Source organism: Amblyraja radiata, chromosome 6, assembly GCF_010909765.2.
Source record: "Amblyraja radiata isolate CabotCenter1 chromosome 6, sAmbRad1.1.pri, whole genome shotgun sequence".
In the NCBI taxonomy this organism is placed as follows: Eukaryota; Metazoa; Chordata; class Chondrichthyes; order Rajiformes; family Rajidae; genus Amblyraja; species Amblyraja radiata.
The window spans coordinates 91,708,625-91,723,135 of record NC_045961.1 but is presented as its reverse complement, the minus strand read 5'-3'; the positions used below and the strand labels follow the sequence as shown (position 1 = coordinate 91,723,135).

The 14,511-nt window shown below is 46.0% G+C and overlaps 1 protein-coding gene across 6 annotated transcripts in view; it reads right to left on the bottom strand.

The window, feature by feature from the left end:
* cracdl (CRACD like) overlaps window positions 1–14,511 on the bottom strand; it is a 196,454-nt gene that overhangs the window by 23,299 nt on the left and 158,644 nt on the right. For all 6 annotated transcript variants that reach the window (XM_033023218.1, XM_033023219.1, XM_033023221.1 and 3 more), the window contains one exon: window positions 8,668–10,303. In XM_033023218.1, coding sequence (XP_032879109.1) covers window positions 8,668–10,303 — 1,636 coding nt within the window. The remainder of the gene's footprint in view (window positions 1–8,667; window positions 10,304–14,511) is intronic.

The following is a 14,511-nucleotide window of genomic DNA, read 5'->3' as shown; positions in this document are numbered from 1 at the left end:
TAAATTTTAGGATCAGAACTTTTCCTCATAACCCCATGTCAGGGGTGATGGGGTGTAGGCAGGAGAATAGGGTTAGGAGGGAGAGATAGATCACCCGTGATTGATTTGATTTATTGTCATTGTCTTCAATGAAGAGACAACAACATTCTTTTTCCCTTACAGTCGTACAAAAAAAATTAAATAAATAAAAACACAAAACACAGTAGTCCACAACACAAACATCCCCACAGCAGCACCAAAGTTCCCCACTGTGAGGGAAGGAATCAAAGTCCAGACAAACTCCTCGCTGATATTCCCCAATGTTCACCCGTGTTCGGGGTCTCCCGAGCGCCCCGTAGTCGCCGCTACGGGCGGCCCGATGTTCAGGCCTTCTCGCCGGGAACCTCTCTTCGGCCACCTTCCACCGGAGTCCGCGGCTCCCGATGTCCACAGCTCCCGATGTTGGGCGGAGATTCGCGCTGGCGACCCCCAGCAAAGGGTCCCAGGACTCCGCGATGTTAAAGTCAGCGCCGCCCGCGTTGGGTGCTCCACACCCACAGCTCCGCGATGTTGGAGCAGCGGCCCAGCACTCCGGAGCTCAAAGCGGCGATCCCAGGAAGGCTTCGCCCGCTACACGATGTTTCCAGTGCTAATGCTCTGGTCCGGTCCCGGCAGGAAAGGCCGCGCCAATCCAGTTGGTAGGTCGCGGGGGGGGGGGCGAGGACGCGACTCGGATAATAGCCGCATCCTCACCAGGAAGCGACTGAAGGACGGTTTCCCCCTTACCCAACCCGCTTCCCCCCACATAAAATACCGAAAAAAACCCTAAAAAAACAACAACAAAAACACACTCTAAACATAACAAAATATAAAAAGAGAGCCAGACCGTGGGCGGAGGCAGCTAGCAACAGCGCCACCGGATGTCCAGGCGCTGTTGAATGGCGGAGTAGACTTGATGGGCCGAATGGCCTAATTCTGCTCCGATCGCTTATGACCTTATGAGATTGCCATTCGGCCCATGAAGTCTGCTCCGCCATTCAATCATGGCTGACCTATCTTTCCCTATCAACTCCATTCTCCTGCCTTGACCCCACAACCCCTGACACCCGTACTAATCAAACATCCGGTCAATCTCCGCAATGATCTCATCTTGTAAATGTTAATAGTTGGGCGAAGAGTGTCAACAACTGTTTAAGGAGAAAGTGCAGTTACATCCGTACTACCATTAGTGCAGACTTTACGATCATAGATTGACTCTGCAACAGCGATCCCCTTGCATTAAGCAATTGTGATCCTAATTTGGAAAACACCATTCAGAAGGAGATCACAAAGCTGTGCTCGTGCAGTATGAGGTACTCAGTCAATGATGAGTGTTAAATTCAGTTCAAGCTATTGTTCCCGTTTCTATGGTGAAGATCATTTTCGCTCAACATGAAAAAGTATTGCCGATTGTTGGCAAATGGCCATCGTGGACCCAAGCCACATGGCCCAGGAAGCTGCCAGCTTCTATCGCTCATCTCTGTTGACTAGATTGGTTCCAGCGGGTCACAAACCACATTGTCATGTGCAATGTACTGTAGTAAGCTATAAATCTTTCATTATTACCTCTTTCTCCATTCCTCTTATCATTTTTACTCTTTCATCTTGCTTTTCATTTCCTCATTTCCATTGCAACCCATGGTCTGAAGTGAATGAAATAAAGCCTGTGGATTCAAGGTTGGTAACAACATCGCGCATCTCTCTGAGGGACCCAGTTATGGATGCACGGATGGTGACTTTGATGGCAAGGGGCATTAGCTTTGAAGGGAAGTGCTCTAGCCTATTTAGATAAGGAAAGTGCATGATTAACATATTGCTTTTTTAGCTAATCACAGGTGAATCGTTATGGAGGGAGTTAAAATTAGTTCAAAGTATGCTCCGTCCAGAGTCATTTAGATTACAGATGATTTTTGAACCCTCATCAAGTTGCAATGATTTGCTGATCTGGCTCCCAGAAGGAATCATACGACACACCTGCTGTGCTCCCCCAGTCATTCATTCCAGCTGGTGCACAGCTAAAAGCGTTGGATGACAATTTGCATTTGTGTGCCGTCACCTGCTGTCTACCAAAGACACACTGTGTGGCCAATTCAAAAAGCTGAGCTGAAAATTGCATTCATGAGGGTTTTCACCCCAAGGGGCAGCAGTGTTGCAGTTTAGAGGTGTGAGATGGGTTGATAATCAATCATCCCAAGATCTGAAAACTAGCTGCCAAGTATTAGCATGCTCTAGGTTCTATGAAACATTTTGGCCATCTGTTGACAGTGTTTACTTTCATTTGAATTTGCAGGATTTACAAACCATAATAATACTTAATCAAAGAAAACTTTGCGATTTCTCACTTGAAACTGCCAAAAGCAAGAAAGAGAGCTGATCCAACAATGAGCAATGTTATCATTACGTTGCAAAAGCTCCAATGCTACGAAGGGCTTAAATCCATGTATATTTGGATCGAAGGGTAGACAGAATCTTGTTCCTATGGTAGGAACGTCATGGACTAGAGACTAGATTCCTGGGATGTCAGGACTTTCATATGAGGAAAGACTGGGTAGACTCGGCTTGTACTCGTTTGAATTTAGGAGATTGAGGGGGGATCTTATAGAAACGTACAAAATTCTTAAGGGGTTGGACAGGCTAGATGCAGGAAGATTGTTCCCGATGTTGGGGAAGTCCAGGACAAGGGGTCACAGCTTAAGGATAGAGGGGAAATCATTTAGGACCGAGATGAGATAAACATTTTTCACACAGAGAGAGAGAGAGAGTGGGGTGGAAGATTGCAACCTTCACGTGGTCCGCCCTGTTTCGACTAATGCAATTAACTCGACGTGCACAAACGGAAGATCAAATAGAACAAGTTGTCCAACAACCTTAGGCTGTGCACGCCACACAAAAGAAGAAGACACAGAGAGTGGTGAATCTCTGGAACTCTCTGCCACAGAAGGTAGTTGAGACCAGTTCATTGGCTATATTTAAGAGGGAGTTAGATGTGGCCCTTGTGGCTAAAGGGATCAGGGGGTATGGAGAGAAGGCAGGTACGGGATACTGAGTTGGATGATTGGCCGAATAGCCTACTCCTGCACCTATGTTCTATGTTTCTATACATTTAAGATGAGAGGGACAAAGTTTAAAGGAGACGTGTGGAGCACGTTTGTGTTTTACATAGAGGTTGGTAGGTGCCTGAAATGCACCACTATCTGCCCATGGAAACATCTTTCCTTTATTTAGTGTCCACTCATCTACCAAACACCCCACCACCCTCACCTGTATCCACCTATCACTTTGCCCGAAACGTTGCCTATTTCCTTCGCTCCATAGATGCTGCTGTACCCGCTGAGTTTCTCCAGCATTTTTGTGTACCTTCCACCTATCACTTGACTGTCTTTGTCCCATTTCCACCTCTCTTCTCCAACTATCTTCCTCCTAATCAATCAATCTGAAAAAACATTCTGACCAGAAACATCGCCTGTTCATTCCCATCAAATATACTGCCTGACCTACTGAGTTCCTCTACCAAAGAACATAGAACTGTACAGAACAGGAACAGGCCCTTTGGCCCACAATGTATGTGCCGAGCATGATGCCATGACCCACTCTTATCTGCCTCCACATAAACGATATCCCTCCATTCCCTGCATATCTACATACCTATCCAAAAGTCCCATAAATGCCAATATCATATCTACCCCCACCACCACCCCTGGCAGCGCGTTCCATGCACACACAAACCTATGCACAAAAATAATTTGGCCTTGCACATCCCCTTTAAACTTTGTACCTCTTACCTTAAAGCTATGCCCTCTAGTACAGGGTCTTGGTGAGACCACACCTGGAGTATTGCGTACAGTTTTTATCTCCTAATCTGAGGAAAGACATTCTTGCCATAGATGGAGTACAGAGAAGGTTCACCAGACTGATTCCTGGGATGTCAGGACTTCCATATGAAATATGACTGGATAGACTCGCCATGTACTCACTAGAATTTAGAAGATTGAGGGGGGATCTTATAGAAACTTACAAAATTCTTAAGGGGTTGGACAGGCTAGATGCAGGAAGATTGTTCCCGATGTTGGGGAAGTCCAGAACAAGGGGTCACAGTTTAAGGATAAGGGGGAAATCTTTTAGGACCGAGATGAGAAAAACATTTTTCACACAGAGAGTGGTGAATCTCTGGAATTCTATGCCACAGAAGGTAGTTGAGAGGGAGTTAGATGTGGCCCTTGTGGCTAAAGGTATCAGGGGGTATGGAGAGAAGGCAGGTACAGGATACTGAGTTGGATGATCAGCCATGATCATATTGAATGGCGGTGCAGGCTCGAAGGGCCGAATGGCCTACTCCTGCACCTATTTTCTATGTTTCTAGTATTAGATATTTCCATCTGAGAAATAGGTTCTTATTGTCCACTCTAAATATGCCTCATAATTGTTTATACTTCTGTCAGGTCTCCCTGCAACCTCTAGTATTCCAGAGAAAACAATCCAAGTCTGTCAAACCACAACCTGTAGCTAATGTCCCCTAATCCAAGCATCATTCTGGTAAACCTCCTTTTCACCCTTTCCAAGGCCTCCACATCCTTCTTGTACTGAGGGGACCAAAACTGCATGCAATACTCCAAATGTGTCCTAATCAAAGTCCTATAAAGCTGCATCATGACTTCCTGACACTTATACTCAATGCCCTGACCAATGAAGGCAACCATACCATATGCCCTTTTACCACTCTATCCATGTGTGTTGCCACTTTCAGGAGTTAAGGGGCTGTCCCACTTGGGCTACCTAATTGGTGAGTTTAGAAGAGTTTGAAAAAATGACATGTTGAAGACCTCCTTCGACTATGTTGAAGACCAGCTTCGACTAGCTACGACTAACTTCAGGAAAATTGGACGCCGAATAGTGGAGAGTGAAGACGACCTGCTTCGATCTCCTTCGACCTCCCTTCGACTATGATGAAGGCTATCTACGACTACCTTCGACTACCCTCGATTACCTACGACTAACATGCCGACCTACTACGACTAAAGCTACGAGTAAAAAAAGCATCAATTTTTTCCATGGTGACCTTTTTTTACTCGCAGGCATTTTTTATCATATTGAAAAAAGCTCCGCGACCTAGCTGAGGCCTTGAGTACGCGGAGACCACTCTCGAGCTTGAAAGAGAGTTACGAAGACTACCTACGACCTGTGTCGACCATGCTGCGAGTATGAGTCGAGGGCAAACTCGCCAGAACTCGCGGATTAGGTCGCCCAAGTGAGAGAGGCCCTTAAGGACTTGGATCCCAGCTCTGTACAACAATGCTGTTGAGGCTCATGCCATTAATTTTCCCTATTACATTTGACCTCCCAAAGTGTAACACCTCACACGTGCTCAGATTTAATGCCACCTGCCATTTCTCTGCCCATTTCTGAAGATTTATATCCCGCTGTATACTTTGTCTGTCTTCCTCATAGTCTTTGACCCCAGCAATCGCAATGTCAAACTCATTTGTACATACGTAAATAAATCGTGAACACGACTTTGTATTTTGCTCCTGATCTGAACCTTTTTTGCTGCATTTAATAGTCTTTGAGTATTAGTCTGAATATTGGTCATTAAACAAAATAAATCCAATCATGCACCACAAATACTGTCCTTAGTCACTTCACTGTACAAATAATAAAATGAATAATAGTATTGTTTGTGCATTACCGCATTAACCAATCCTAATAGCCTTACTGCTTAATCTTATTTTTCTCTCTTAAGGAGGAATCGGAACTAATGAAGAGCCATTTTCTGGAGATCCATTTTACTGCATTTAAGTTTTGTTGATCATCATTCAACACATGTTTGGTAAGCTGCTGTAACACTGGATACAGCCTCACAGTTTAAATACAGGACTACCACCTACTTTCCGGCACCCTTGGTTCCTGGGCCTTTCTGGTTTATCCCTTTTGCTTCTAAGAGGAGTCACAGCATCCACGAGGAGTCGAACGTTACTGGAACAGTAGAGGGGCCGAGATACTGGCCTACAAAATCGACCTCAGAAAACAGCAATGGGAACGGTTCTGCGGGCTCTGGCCGTGCCGGAGTTCCAGTGTCCTGGCCGCAGGGAGGCAAATATGACCCACCGGTCGGCCACGGCAGTTCCAATGAGGTTGAGATCGACCTGCTCACCCGGCCTAGGTGCCACGTTTTCAAGGGGACTTCTGGGTGGGATTTCAAGTGCGCTCTCGTAATTTTATCCGGGTTAAAGGAGGTGCCAGAGCACCAGTTGCCGGAAAATTGGTGGTGGATCTGTACAACGTGGGTCATGGTTTGGTCTGCTCCAAACAAAGGAAGTTCCAGCAGTGATGGACCTGCTTGGTCTCCATCACGGCTGGAGATACAGTTCAGGACACAATAATTGACCAATTTCTTAGGGTTTAGGGTTTATTTTGGTGCAGTCGGCCCTTGACTCATGTCAACCCCCTCTATAGACGTCCACCTGAGCCACACCATGCAATTCAATAAAATGGAAGATGGACATTCAAAATGGTGCATTCTGGCAATTCTTCTGCAGCTGAGAACCAGCAGCTTAAGAGTGGAATGGATATATCGCAGGTTACAAACAACTCACAAAGTTACAATGCGTTAATGTACTCAACCATATAAAAGGCCTGCGATGGGTGTTTGCGATACCTTACGCTCCGGGCTGCTCCAAATGAAGGCCTTAGTTCATGATTTCTTGCAACATACAATTTCCATCACATGAAGTTTGACTAACGCTATATTCAGGACACGCGTGATCTTACTGGCAATAAACAACGTCCAAGATAATAAACTGATTCATAAATGACACCATAGAGTCACACAGCACAGAAACAGGCCCTTCGGCCCAACTCGTCCAATCAAGACACCCCAACTAAATTAGTCCCATTTGCCTGCATTTGGACCATATCCTCCTCAACCTTTCCTATCCATTTATCACTTCAAAACCAATTTTATTTTCAAGTATTTTTTGGTATTGGGGGAAAACGGCAGTGTCTTGGAATATTTGAATGAAAAGAAAGAGAGTGAACATAAATAATGCTGGTACACAAAAATGCTGGAGAAACTCAGCAGGTGCAGCAGCATCTATGGAGCGAAGGAAATAGGCAACGTTTTGGGCCAAAACCCTTCTTCAGACTGATGGGGGGTGGGGGGGGCGGGGAGAAGAAAGGAAAAAGGAGGAGGAGCCCGAGGGCTGAGGGAGAGATAGGAAGGGGAGGAGACAGCAAGGGCTAACAAAATTGGGAGAATTCAATGTTCATGCCCCCAGGATGCAGACTCCTCAAGCGGAATATGAGGAGCTGTTCCTCCAATTTCCGGTGGTGCTCGCTCTGGCCATGGAGGAGGCCCAGGACAGAGAGGTCGGATACGGAATGGAAGGGGGAGTTGAAGTGCTGAGCCACCAGGAGGTCAGGTTGGTTAATGCGAACCGAGCGGAGGTGTTCGGCGAAACGATCTCCAAGCCTCCGCTTGGTCTCACCGATGTAGATCAGCTGACATCTAGAGCAGCGGATGCAATAGATGAGGTTGGAGGAGGTGCAGGTGAACCTCTGCCGCACCTGGAAAGACTGCTTGGGTCCTTGAATGGAGTCGAGGGGGGAGGTGAAGCGACAAGTGTAGCATCTCTTGCGGTTGCAAATTGGAACCTGCGGTTGCAGGGCAAATTATGCTGGACAGCATGGCTGCAAATTGTAATCCAGACTAACTCTCAATTTAATCTTCTTTTTGAGTGGTTGCAATGGAAGTCTAAATCAACAAGACCACCTTGGCCCAGACTTGGTGAATGTATTAAAGGTATTAAAGCAACGGGAACATAAATCATTGACAACAGAAAGCAAATCAATGTATGTAATCCCACAATGAGAACCAGCATAGAAAATGCTTTTTCCCCTGTAGGTGTTATTGGAGTGTAGAATGCTTTACAACAGATTGGGATTAACTACAAATTGTTCGAACATTCGAAATAAATGATACAGGAAAAATATTGGAGTTTAGGCAATTTGGGATTGGGTCAATTGGGAGTGGGAAACTGGGATTAGCTCAGAATGGAAATGAGAAAATTGGCCTTTAGACTTAAGAGATACAGCGCGGATACAGACCCTTCGACCCACCAAGTCTGCGCCGACCTTGTACATGAGCACTATCCTACACACTGGGAACAATTTACAATTTTACCTAAGCCATTTAACCTACAAATGCGTATGTCTTTGGAGTGTGGGAAGAAATTGGAGCACCCAGAGAAAACCCATGTTGTCACAGGGAGAAGATACAAACATCACCCATAGTGAGGATTGAACCCGGAGGCTCTGGTGCTGTTATGCCCCTGTCCCACTTGGGAAACCTGAATGGAAACCTCTGGAGACTTTGGGCGCCCCACCCAAGGTTTCCGTGCGGTTCCCGGAAGTTTTTGTCAGTCTCCCTACCTACTTCCACTACCTGCAACCTCCGGGAACCGCACGGAAACCTTGGGTGGGGCGCAAAGTCTCCAGAGGTTTCCGTTCAGGTTTCCTAAGTGGGACAGGGGCATAAGGCAGCAACTCTACCACTGCACACCTTCATCGCCCTACATTGCAGAGTTCTAAATGACCTTCGGATAAAGGCCTCTTTGTTAATCTCATTCATATATTAACCACAATGTATTTTCTTACCGGAGGTTTTACTGCCACTTGATTTCTTCTCTGTATCTTTAAGTCTTTCCTGCACCGATTTGATTGCCTTGGGTTTGTCCATGGCTGTCACGGGAGCGTTCAAACTTTGCAGAGCAGGTTTCTTCGGTAAGGGTGGCCTTACGGCAAGATTTTCAGAAGATTTCGTATTCAATTTCCCGTCATCGATGGGCGTGGATACTTCGGGCGGCTTTTTGACCTCTGCCTTGTCGGTATTGGGTTGCGACGGACACCCACCCGAGTCCAAGGGGACCTCGGCACTGTGGCTTTTGGCTGGCTCTTTGTGCTCCGTGTGAGAAACGTCCTTGTATTTGAGGCAATGGGATGTACTGCGGAGTCGAACACCAAACGCCCCTCTTCCCTCTTCATCTTTCTCCTGCGCTTCCTCCATCTTCTCCTGCCCATGTGCATCAATCTTAGCTGCAGGAGGTTCAGGAGGGGGTGGTATGCCTTCATCCTTTGCCTGGTTCTCTATTCCGGGTGAGGAGGTGGCTTTCTGAGGGGAGGTTTTGTGTGCAACATCGGGCTCTGCTGCAGGATCACCGTTCCATTTCGCTCCACTGCGCCGGGACCTGTTCCAAGCTGAGGAAATGGAGAATTTAAAGGACCCCTGGCTATTTTTCTTAAAAGAACCCTGATGGCTTCTTGTTTGCTCTTCAAACATTTTAACGTCGGCTTCCTTACGCACTGCAGCATCTTTATCTTCCAAGCTGCCGCCATCAGTATTTTCCGAAACGGAAAGTTCCTTCGATGTTTTGGAATAATTTTCTGCAGGCTGGGAATACACCTCGGACGTCAGAGGCAATGCAATACTGCTGAAGTTTTCAGGCACTTTATCCATTGTGTCTTCTTTATCTTTCACCACATGCTTGGTTGAACAAGCAAAAGGTTCCTCTGCCGTTGGTTCCATCTTTGCTTGTTGGCTGTAGTTGCCTAGGTCTTCTTGCAACGATTCCCCTTCACGGCTTTCTGGTCCCTCAGGGGCACTTGGAGATGGCTCGTCGTGGTCCATCAATAATATGTCTGTCTGAATCAGCGTCTGCGTTGCCCGTTCAGCCTCTTCAGCAGAGAATGTATTGACGTGCGCTGCATGCGTGTCGAATGCTGTAGGATTCGCAGCAGCTTCCCAAAGATTTACATCTTTCCCCTGATTTAATGGATGAATAACATCAAGTGAAGTGGAATAATCGGAGGTCACAGCGGTAGATGCTGTCTGCAGGATGCCTGGCAACGTGGAGACATGGGTAGCACTCACATCCAAGGTGTCAACCTCCATCGGTGTCATGGCATCTCCGACCATTTCTGATGGAATTGATGGTTCAGAGCATGTATTTGAATGATCAATGTCAGCACCTTGGTGGCCTGTGATGTTCTCAAGGGGAAACTCATCAGATCTTTGTTCGGTACTGTTGAAAGGTTCTGGCATTACCAGGGAAGGCTCAATCAGCGCCAGAGATTGTCCCTGAGGGAGAACTGTTGTTGGACACTCTGCTCTTTGCTCCGGGTCCATTTCAGGAATGGCAGCCCCTGCATTGGCCTTGGTGAGTTCTTGTTCGTTTTCTTCCGTTAGCTCAGGCACATTATACATCGATTCACTCGGCCCGTCAGAAAGTAACCTCTGTAAACGACAGAGAGAAGGGGTTGACAATCAACTGCTTTATCAGTCAGCGGCCCTTACTGTAAATGAACGATCGGACCGGAAGAAGTAACACTTGTCACTTCCCTCCAGTCACGTGAATGAGAACAAGCAAAGTGGAAAAGACAAGTAACTCTGCTTCAGCTGCTCACTTGACTGGCATCTCATTAACCAGCCTAGAACATGCATTCACCCCACCACTGACTATAGTGTGTACTGCAATGCAAGTACTTCCAATGCAACTTGTGGTGGAGGGCAATCATCCTATCCTTATTGCTAGCACTCTAGAACCATCAGCTACATTTTTTTTTAAGGAGGAAATTCGAAAAAGAAAATATCTCCAGTGATGTTTTTTTTACCAAGGTAGCTACAACTCCAGACCAGGCTTTTTATTTATTCATCTGTGAGTTCCGGGCATCAATGGATTGGCCAACCGTAGTTGCCCTTGAGAAGATGGTGATCAGTCACCGTGAACTGTTGCAAGCCTAGTGAAACTGTTGGGTGGGGGTTCTGGGATTTGTGGACGCAGCCCAGACTACCACTCAAACCAACCGCCCATCCATTGACTCCATTCATACTTCACACTGCCTCGACATCGGGAGTAAAATGGTGCAGGGGAGAGAAAAGACTTTGCCTACCATCACAGTGAGGAGGAGATTCACTGTGATGGATGTTTGTGTATATTGAATTGTGTGTGTGTCTTGTAGGAATTGTCTCTGTTTGTATGGCTGTGGAAACGGAGTTTCGTTTGAGCCTCACTGAGGTTCAAATGACATGTAATAAATATTCAAAAGCCACCAGCTTAACCAAGGACAAGTTTCACGCTGGACACTCTCTTCTCCTCTCTCCCATCAGGCAAGAGGTACACCTCCACCGCCCTCTGAGGCAGAGAATTCCACAGACTCACCACTCTCTGTGAGAAGAAGTGTTTCCTCGTCTCCGTTCTAAATGGCTTACTCCTTGTTCTTAAACTGTGGCCCCTGGTTCTGGACTCCCCCAACATCGGGAACATGTTTCCTGCCGCTAGTGTGTCCAAACCCTTAACAATCTTATATGTTTCAATGAGATATCCTCTCATCCTTCTAAACTCCAGAGTGTATAAGCCCAGCTGCTCCATTCTCTCAGCATATGACAGTCCGGCCATCCCGGGAATTAACCTTGTAAACCTACGCTGCACTCCCTCAATAGCAAGAATGTCCTTCCTAAAATTAGGGGACCAAAACTGCACACAATTTTGTGTGCAGCCCCACCTAACAGTGCAGTGGGAATCCTTTCACTAGACCTGCAGCAGTTCACAGTGACTGACCATCTTCTCGAGGTCAACTAAGGTTGGCCAGTTGATGCCGGTACTCAAAAATGAATAAATAAGAAGCCTGGTCTGGAGTCGTAGCTACCGTGGTAAAAAAAAACATCACTGGAGATATTTTGCCCTTCAAATTTCCTCCTTTAAATTTCCTCTGAAAGACAAAGAGTCAGCTAATGGTTCCAGAGTGCTGGCATTAAGGAGAAGACTATTACCAGAAATTAATCCCCGTTGGGACATCCTGTTATGTTATTTGTGTCCTGTTACACAATGGGTGTGGTAAGCCCGAGAAAGGATACAGTGAAAACAAAGTACACTAAAATCTGAGTTTCAGGTTATAGTAACAAAGACAAAAAAAAACTGAAAGGAAGGCCTGAGAATAATGGTTTTTGTATAATGTTTTGAAAGGTCAATGACTTAGAAAAATCACAACAAGCAGTGCTCTTTGAAAGCAAGATTTCCACATAAATCAGTATTAAAGATTCATGGCCTAGAAATATGTGCCATTTTTCCAGCTTTAAAACTGTTTTGGCGTTCCCCTTGTTGTGTGAAATTTGATCATTCTAGTTCCATATCAATTTCAGGAGCAGCAAGTGTTAGGGCTTGAACTTTCCATGTCAGTAGAACCTTTCCTCACAGTTGCGACCTTGGGACATAGATTTTCCAGGGCCGTACCACAATGTGTCCAGCACTATTCGACCTAATGAGTGACCTATTTATCACCAGCAACAAAGTTCTCCCGGGCTGGTGGGAGGAAGAGGCACCTGTACAGGTTTTTCAAGTATAGTGCAAGCAAGAGGGATCTTCATTGTGCAAAGTTGCTGGTGTAAAGATATAATGTCATCTGTGAATGTGTGCATTTGGGAACCTGGGCACATAAAACAGTGCAGTACAAGAACAGGCCCTTCAGCCCACAATGTCCGTGCTGAACCTGATGCCAAATTAAACTAATCTCCTCTGCATGTGATCCATAATCCCTCCATTTCTTGCATATCTGTGTGCCTATTTGAAAGTCCCTTAACCTATTCAGTGCCACCCCTGATTATACTCGGATAATGTATTCTCGGATAATGTATGACCAATAGTGAAAAGATAAACTTGGCTGTGAACAGATTAAAGGCATTTGAGGCTTTTAAATAAACACATGGATTATGGATACATAGGATGCCAAATAGGCACGTGGACATAACTACTTCTACCACCAACCCTGGCAGCTCTGTTCCAGGCACCCACCACACTCTGTGTAAATAAATCACCCTGCACATCTCCTTTAAACTCTCCCTTAACCCCCTTCCCACTTTAAACCTACACCCTTTCATCATTGACAACTCCTCTCTGGGAAGAAAGTTCTAACCTGACTCCCCTATCCATGTTCACATTTGTTGTTATGTTTGGCATAAGCACCGTGGGCCAATGGGCCTGTGCTGTGTTTTATTGTTCTATATTCTGTGCCTCTCATAATTTTATGTATTTGCATCAAGTTCTCTGCCTCAGAGGGCGGTGGAGGCGGGTTCTCTGGATGCTTTCAAGAGAGAGCTAGATAGGGCTCTTAAAAATAGCGGAGTCAGGGGATATGGGGAGAAGTCAGGAACGGGGTACTGATTAGGGATGATCAGCCATGATCACATTGAATGGTGGTGCTGGCTCGAAGGGCCGAATGGCCTGCTCCTGCACCTATTGTCTATTGCCCCTCAGCTTCCAATGCTCCAGGGAAAGTAACCCAAGTTTGAGATCCATTCTAATCCCCTTTTCAGTGTCAGAGAGTTTCTTCCCAGCTGTTATCAGGCAACTGAACCATCCCACCGCCACTAGACAGCAGTCCTATCTACCTCATTCGTGACCCTCAGGCTCTTTGATCGGACTTTACTGGCTTAATCTTACACTAAACGTTACGGATCTGTACACAGTGAATGGCTCGATTGTAATCATGCATTGTCTTTCCCCTGACTATTTAGCGAGCAACAAAAGCTCTCCACTGTACCTCAGTACACGTGACAATAAACCATAAACTGAACTGAACAGTGACAATGGCAACGTTGTATGTACAGTATCAACAAGTCAGAGGTCCCAGAGCTGCCAGAGAATTATGGTGGCTCCTGTACTCCTACAGTGAACAACACCCTTTTGTCAAATGCATTTCTCCAGTTTTTGGCAACACCTGGGTGAACATGGACCCTCTCCTCTCCTAACAGATAGAAGAAGTGGCCTGACCCGAAACGTCACCCGTTCTTTTTCACCAGAATACTGCCTGACCCGCTGAGTTACTCCAGCACTGTGTCGATCGTCGATATGAACCAGCATCTGCAGATCCTTTCTACACCTTTCCCAGCTGATTCCTTCAGGCATATCCGGGCACTTAATTTTGAAGGGGAGCCTGGTAAAACCACCTGGTGTTTAAGAAGGAACTGCAGATGCTGGAAAATCGAAGGTACACAAAAATGCTGGAGAAACTCAGCGGGTGCAGCAGCATCTATGGAGCGAAGGAAATAGGCAACGTTTCGGGCCGAAATCCTTCTTCAGACTGATGGGGGGTGGCAGGGAGAAGAAAGGAAAAAGGAGGATGAGGAGCCTGAGGTGGTTTGGTGGTGACCGAGATCCCAGTTTAAGTTGATCTGCTTGTATTTTGTTTGAGAGAGTGTTGTGCATCACTCTGCCTGTGACTGCAGGAGAGATGTGCCTGGTTTTTAAATAACTTTTGAGCCAACAGCGTGACTAAAAGGCAGTTCTTCTGCAAGTGAATAGTAAGATTGTGAGGCAGATATATGAAAATCAAAAATACGACAGCTTGCTGAAAATCAGGAACAGAAATTTTAAAAAAGTGCTGAAAACACTCAGGTGGTCAGGTAGCGTAGAGCAAGAGTTAACATTTGACATCAGTTCTGATTAA